The 6,667-nt window shown below is 46.1% G+C and overlaps 1 protein-coding gene across 1 annotated transcript in view; it reads right to left on the bottom strand.

The window, feature by feature from the left end:
- Positions 1–6,667, bottom strand: part of GNL2 (G protein nucleolar 2) — a 27,904-nt gene that overhangs the window by 8,960 nt on the left and 12,277 nt on the right. Inside the window, exons 6-8 of the mRNA XM_007453801.1 lie at positions 6,250–6,316; positions 4,957–5,115; positions 3,637–3,750 (exon numbers count right to left, since the gene is read on the bottom strand). Coding sequence (XP_007453863.1) covers positions 3,637–3,750; positions 4,957–5,115; positions 6,250–6,316 — 340 coding nt within the window. The remainder of the gene's footprint in view (positions 1–3,636; positions 3,751–4,956; positions 5,116–6,249; positions 6,317–6,667) is intronic.

Genomic DNA, 6,667 nt, shown 5'->3' with positions numbered 1-6,667 from the left:
GCCTGCGCGTCCAGAGCCTGTGCTCCGCAGCGAGAGAGGCCACAGCAGTGAGAGGCCCGCGTACCAAAAAAAAAAAAAAAAAGTACGTAGGTTGAGAAACAAAGGAAGAAATAGCTTGTTAGTCATCAATTTAGAAGAACACCATCCACTGATAAAATGTCTTCAGGGAAGAGAACCTTAGCAGATGCAGCAACCGGCAATCCCATGGCCCATCCCTCCTCTCTGCACATCGTATTTTGCATTTTCACTGCTAAAAGTAAACAACAAAAGAAAAGAAAGGCAGCTTCAAAAGCTAGATCACTGGGTGAAAGTCTCAAAGAGGCAGAGCTCAGGAAGAGTCTACAAACGGATGGGGGCTTCTGACTAGAGACGGTGGACTGCACATCCCTGCCCACCTTGCTCCCTCCACAAACTCCACTGGAACCACAGCCGTGGGAATTAACACACACACACCCATAGAGCCAAACATATAAAACCAAAGCATGCACCGGAGATGAGATAGAACTAATGTGTGGTGTTAACAGAAGACCAGCAGTTAAAAAGTAGTATCTGCGGCTTCCCTGGTGGCACAGTGGTTGAGAATCTGCCTGCCAATGCAGGGGACACGGGTTCGAACCCTGGTCCGGGAAGATCCCACATGCCGCGGAGCAACTGGGCCCGTGAGCCATGGCTGCCGAGCCTGCGCGTCCGGAGCCTGTGCTCTGCAACAAGAGAGGCCGCGATAGTGAGAGGCCCGCGCACCGCGATGAAGAGTGGACCCCACTTGCCGCAACTAGAGAAAGCCCTCGCACAGAATCGAAGACCCAACACAGCCATAAATAAATAAATAAATAAATAAATATATTTTTAAAAAAGGTAGTATCTAACTTGGCCCACTACAAAATATGAAAACTACATGGCTGCAAAGGTAGAAAAACTAAAAATGCAGCAAATATACCGCCAATGAATCACAAAAGACCTTGGGAATCAGCAGTACAGACCCCTCTAAGGGTGGGACTGAAATCCAGAAGACTGACCAGTGGACCGTCTGTAGAAACAGTCACACCTCTCCTTCCCCTCCCTCGCCTGGCATGGGTGCCCAACTTCTCTACCCCAGAGCCTTAGGAAAGATAATGACTCTTTTGAAACCCTACATGTCTGTAAATATCTTTAATTTTCAGACCTGAAAGGGACCCTAGATTTAGAGATAACAGTAATTGAAAGCAAGTGTTCCCAGAGCGATTAGTTGAAAGTCTAAATATTGAATAGTACAACCCCAGCCTCTTACTCCCACTGAGTTCCCAGAACCCTGGCAGCCAGGTCTACATACGCCCAAGCTGGAGACAGGAAGACTCCTTTCTAGGGAAGCTCACAGGCCCAGGAGTAAAGACCTACAGACGGGACTTCCCTGGTGGTCCAGTGGTTGGGACACCGTGCTTCCACTGCAGGGTACACGGGCTCGATCCCTGGTTGGGGGACTAAGATCCCACATGCCGTGCAGTGTGGCCAAAACAGAAAACAACAAAAAACCCACCCTACAGACACTGACATTTAGAGTGTCCCCCAACAAAATACTGGGTTTCTGCCCAGTCACCTACAGTGAAATCTCTCATTCAACAAGCCCACCCCCTGCATAAAGTCTCTATAGCCTTTTTTTGGTGGCTCACTCTTAAATGAGTGGAGAACCAAGAATAACCAGACATCTGAAGTGTGGCTCTAGTAGAAAAGACAGAAAAACAGCAACTTGGAGGAAACAGTCTCAGTGTGGGAAAATGTAGAGGAAAATTTCCAAACACCACTATCATTGTTCTCAGAGACAGAGAAGCCAGGGCATCCGTGAAACAAGAACAGGCTATAAAAGGCAGCAGGGCAATTCATAAACAAGAGTTTTCAGAAACTACAAATTAAAAGTGACACAGGCAAAATAAAGTTTGCGATAGAACAGCTAAATGATCAAGTCAAGGAAACTTCCCAGAAAACAGGGTAAAATGTCATAAATGTACTGAAACAAAGAAAAGATAAGAAAATTCAAGAACTGGGAATTCCCTGGCGGTCCACTGGTTAGGACTCTGCGCTTCCACTGCAGGGGGCACGGGTTCGATCCCTGGTAAGGGAACTAAGATCCCACAAGCCGCAAGGCGAGGCCAGAAAAAAAAGAATGGAAATTCAAGAATTAAACCAGGAGATAAAACCAAATTCCTGAACAAGAACAGAGATGAATGGGGGCATGGCGTGGGGTGGTTTCCAAAAAACAGTATAGGATAAATAACGGACTAAAAGTACCGTCCATGCCTAGCTCACCGAACAATAAAAGACCCACCTTAAAGCACATCATTGGGACATTGTAAAACAGGAAATTTTTTCAAAAAGATCTCAGCCACAAAGGATGAGGGGTCAGAACGGTCTCAGATTTCTCAATGGCAACATCGGAAGCCAGAAAACAATGCAATGTGGTGCCTTCAACATTCTAAGAAACGGTGTGAGGGTAGTATGAAGAAATTTACAGAATGCAAGGTCTCAGAAAATGTTCCTTCTAAGCACTCCTTTTCAGAAAGCTTTTGGAAAACAGGTTCCATCAAAAGGAAGGAGTAAACCAAGAAAGAAAAGGGATCCAGTGAACAAGGACACCACAGGGAACAGCCACGGGAACCCCCCATTCAGAGGACGGGGAAAGGAAATCCCAGGAAGACCCAGCAGCAGCCTGGGGAGCAGCCAGTCCACCTGGAAGGGAGGTGCCAGACACTCTGAAAGTTCCCACGCTACCAGAGGATTTGGTGATATGTCAGTGACAAATAAAACAGAGCTAATTAACACCAGATAAAACAGAAGGTCCTATTAGAAAGGAATTACAGTCATAGCATTGTGGATCAGCAAGGACTGACACTTCAGTCATAATAACCTAAACACTAAATGAGTAATAGTTTAGCCAAATGTCGTACAAGGACAGAGGGAGTGGAGAGGGAGGACGGGGGTAAGAAACCTAACCCTCATTTTCCATAGTAGGAACTTAACAAATACGTAAAACTGAGGGGGGTGTGAGATGAAGAAACAGATTCATAAGCATATATAAAAAATATGGAAAAAAATACCATAAGTAACAGCTATGAGTTGGACGAGTTCCTTCTGGGAAGTGGGGAAGGGTGGGACAGAGGACAGGTGTCCTTTGTTAGAAGCCAGGTAAGATTAAATGAACACACAAATACAAAGTTGCAGGTACAGAACATGAAGCTGCGAGAACACGTGCTTTCAGGGCCTCCCTGAGGAACTAGCATCTGACCAGGGATCCAAGGCTGGGGTTCGGCAGGGTGCCTCCCAGGCAGAGGGAAGAGAAATGCACAACCCAGGAGCCCAGAGTGGGGATACAGTGTGGGGAGGGGGCCCGTCGTCATCATCGAGCAGAGGGTGGACCATCCGGTGCCAGGGACACGGCAGAAAGGGAAGCGACGTTTGTCAGGGATGGGGGTACAGGCTGAGTTAGAGAGTATTTCAGAATCCCTGAGGCTCTGTGAGTGTTCACATCTCCAGAACACACTGTCCTCACTACCGAGAAGATGTGGAAGGTGAGGCTGGTAACTCCCTGACACACCCTGGCAAGAGAAATTCTCATACAAACCCACAGCTGTCCAACTCCAGGGGGGACAGGTCAGGTCACAATACCTTTCCAAACTGCCGCAGAAGCTGAATAAATGCTCCTTTGCCAAAGGGGTTAGTAAGACTTGCGTGGAAAGCAAGTGTCGGGTAATCTTGGGAGAGGATGGCAACCCATCGTTTCTAAAGTGAGAAAAGAAAAGAAGCAGGTAAACTGTGAGCTGTTTATTTACAACATAGGAAGAACCAGAGCTTGAATAACAGGATGGTACTTCATATACACAGTTGTCTAAGGAAAATGTTAGCTGTAATTCTTTGAAATATTTTTTTCAAGTATGACAGCTGATGCTTTGTCTTTTTTTTTTAAATTTATTTATTTTTGGCTGTGTTGGGTCTTCGTTGCTGCACGCTGGCTTCCCCTAGTTGTGGTGAGTGGGGGCTACTCTTCGTTTGTGGTGTGCAGGCTTCTCATCACGGTGGCTTCTCTTGTCACAGAGCACGGGCTCTAGGCCCATGGGCTTCAGTAGTCGTGGCACGCGGGTTCAGTAGTTGTGGCACACGGGCGTAGCTGCTCCGCGGCATGTGGGATCTTCCCGGACCAGGGCTCGAACCTGTGTCCCCTGCATCGGCAGGCAGATTCTTAACCACTGTGCCACCAGGGAAGCCTGTCTTTTGTCTTATAAACACAAAACAATATTCCAAAAATGCCTTCATTGCTACTAAATGCAACTAATGTAACATAATGTGAAACAGACCTGGGGCCTCGGCAGCCGCCCCTTCTGAAGGGCGCACACCATTCATCCTATGGGCACTGCAGCTGTCCCACTGCTAACCATCAAGGGTCAAAGGTAACTGCCCAGGACTTCTCTGGTGGTGCAGTGGGTAAGAATCCACCTGCCAAAGCAGGGGACATGGGTTTGAGCCCTGGTCCAGGAAGATCCCACGTGCCTCAGACCAACTAAGCCCGTGTGCCACAATTACTGAGCCTGCGCTCTAGAGCCCATGAGCCACAACTACTGAAGCCCACGCGCCTAGAGCCCGTGCTCTGCGAAAGAGAAGCCACCGTGATGAGAAGCCTGCGCACTGCAACGAAGAGTAGCCCCTGCTCACCACAACTAAAGAAAGCCTGCGCGCAGCAACAAAGACCCAACACAGCCAGAAATAAATGAATTAAAAAAATAAAAAAAGGCAACAGCCGATCACCAATGAGGCCGATTTTAGTTTTGTTTTCGATGAGGACACTTGAATGACTACACCCTCAATAGTGCAACACCTCAACTGCTGCCTCAAATCCTAGAGACCACGACACTGACTTATTCATGGGTAACTCAGAGCCTGCACAAGCCATGTGGCCTTGGTCAGCTGTTTTGCATTAGCAACTGTACTTACCGTTGCCCAGGTTGGAACAAGGTCACATTTGTTAAGAACAAAAATGAGGTGTTTCCAGGGTTTCTCCTTTTTCAAGTAAGTCTCAACGTGAGGGGAACGGGTACCCATTGGATCTCTAGCATCAAGAACTTGAACTACAACATCTGATGAATCTATCACCTGCAAATTCAAAGAGGCAAAAGTGACTTGCTACAGGAGTACAAGGGCAAAATGAAAGAGAGAAGACATTTAAGGGAACCTGGGAAAAATAAAGCAACAATAGAGATAACCTCTCAACAGTCTTATGAAGAGAGCAGGTGGTAGCCAATCTCAAAGCCCAGGGATCAGTACTCAAAAAGGTGTTTTCATCCTGTGGGTATCTGAAACTTGTTGAATTCCAAATAGAACTAGCTTGCATGAAACCAGTCTATTTCACGACTGCTATGCATTAGTGAGCAGAACCATTTACTTCTTTTTTAAAAAAATATTTTATTTATTTATTTATTTGGTTGCACTGGGTCTTAGCTACGGCTCGAGGGCTCCTTAGTTGCAGCAGGCTCCTTAGTTGTGGCATGCGAACTCTTAGTTACTGCATGCATGTGGGACCTAGTTCCCTGACCAGGGATCGAACCCAGGCCCCCTGCACTGGGAGTGCAGAGTACTATCCACTGCACCACCAGGGTAGTCCCTCATTTACTTCTTAGACCTCTAAGCTTCCATGTTATAGATTTTGAGTATTTTATAAAAAAAACTAAAAAATTTTGTTTGCTTTCATGGTACTAGTTTCCTATCATGTTACTATTTGATTACATGACTATGCTTGAAAGTCTTCGTTACCGAGAATATTACTTGTGTAGTTTTGTGGACCTAAAACTCAGCCAGCTGAAGAGAACTAGACCGGGACTCAGGAGACACAAAGCCTCTTGCACTAACTACCTGGGTAAGCTGGGGAAGGTATTCAAGCTTTCTAGACTTGAATTCTCATCTGTAAAATGAGAGGGCTGGACTAAGTAACTCAAAAATTCTCAAGCAGCTCTAACCATGTATAATAAATCTCAACAGGAATATCACTTTAGCAGGTAATCCAAAGAAATATTAACAGAGAATATGTGAATCTATGCAATGTGGTTGTTACTATTATATGAGTAATAAAAAAATGCAGTTATCTAGAACAATGGTAGTACGTGCACAGGCATATCCATCCTGGAGGTGGAATTTGTATCGTCAGAGCTTCAATAGATCCAAGTCAGTTTTCTCATATAAGATCATGAAAGCCAAAGGAACCACTCAGTGAGACAGAACTTAAAGTCTTACCTTGTAGAGTTCACCCCATATTCTTTTAGACTGTCCCTTTTTATATATCTCTTCTTGGGCTTCATTTCTAAATAAGAAAAGACCCAAAGTGAGCAAATGAAGCACTATAAAGATTAAAAGGATGTTTTAGGGAAAAAACCATGTGCCAAGGGAAAGCAGTATCAAAACTAGTATCAACATCACTAATTATTAGAGAAATGCAAATCAAAACTACAATGAGGGGCTTCCCTGGTGGCGCAGTGGTTGAGAGTCCGCCTGCTGATGCAGGGGATATGGGTTCATGCCCCGGTCCGGGAAGATTCCACGTGCCACGGAGCAGCTGGGCCCATGAGCCATGGCTGCTGAGCCTGCGCGTCCGGAGCCTGTGCTCCGCAATGGGAGAGGCCACAACAGTGAGAGGCCCGCGTAACGCAAAAAA

The sequence above is a fragment of the Lipotes vexillifer genome, unplaced genomic scaffold (genome assembly GCF_000442215.2).
Source record: "Lipotes vexillifer unplaced genomic scaffold, Lipotes_vexillifer_v1.1 scaffold213, whole genome shotgun sequence".
Lineage (NCBI taxonomy): Eukaryota > Metazoa > Chordata > Mammalia > Artiodactyla > Lipotidae > Lipotes > Lipotes vexillifer.
The sequence above is the reverse complement of the archived record's forward strand: the minus strand, read 5'-3'. Positions and strand labels throughout refer to the sequence as shown.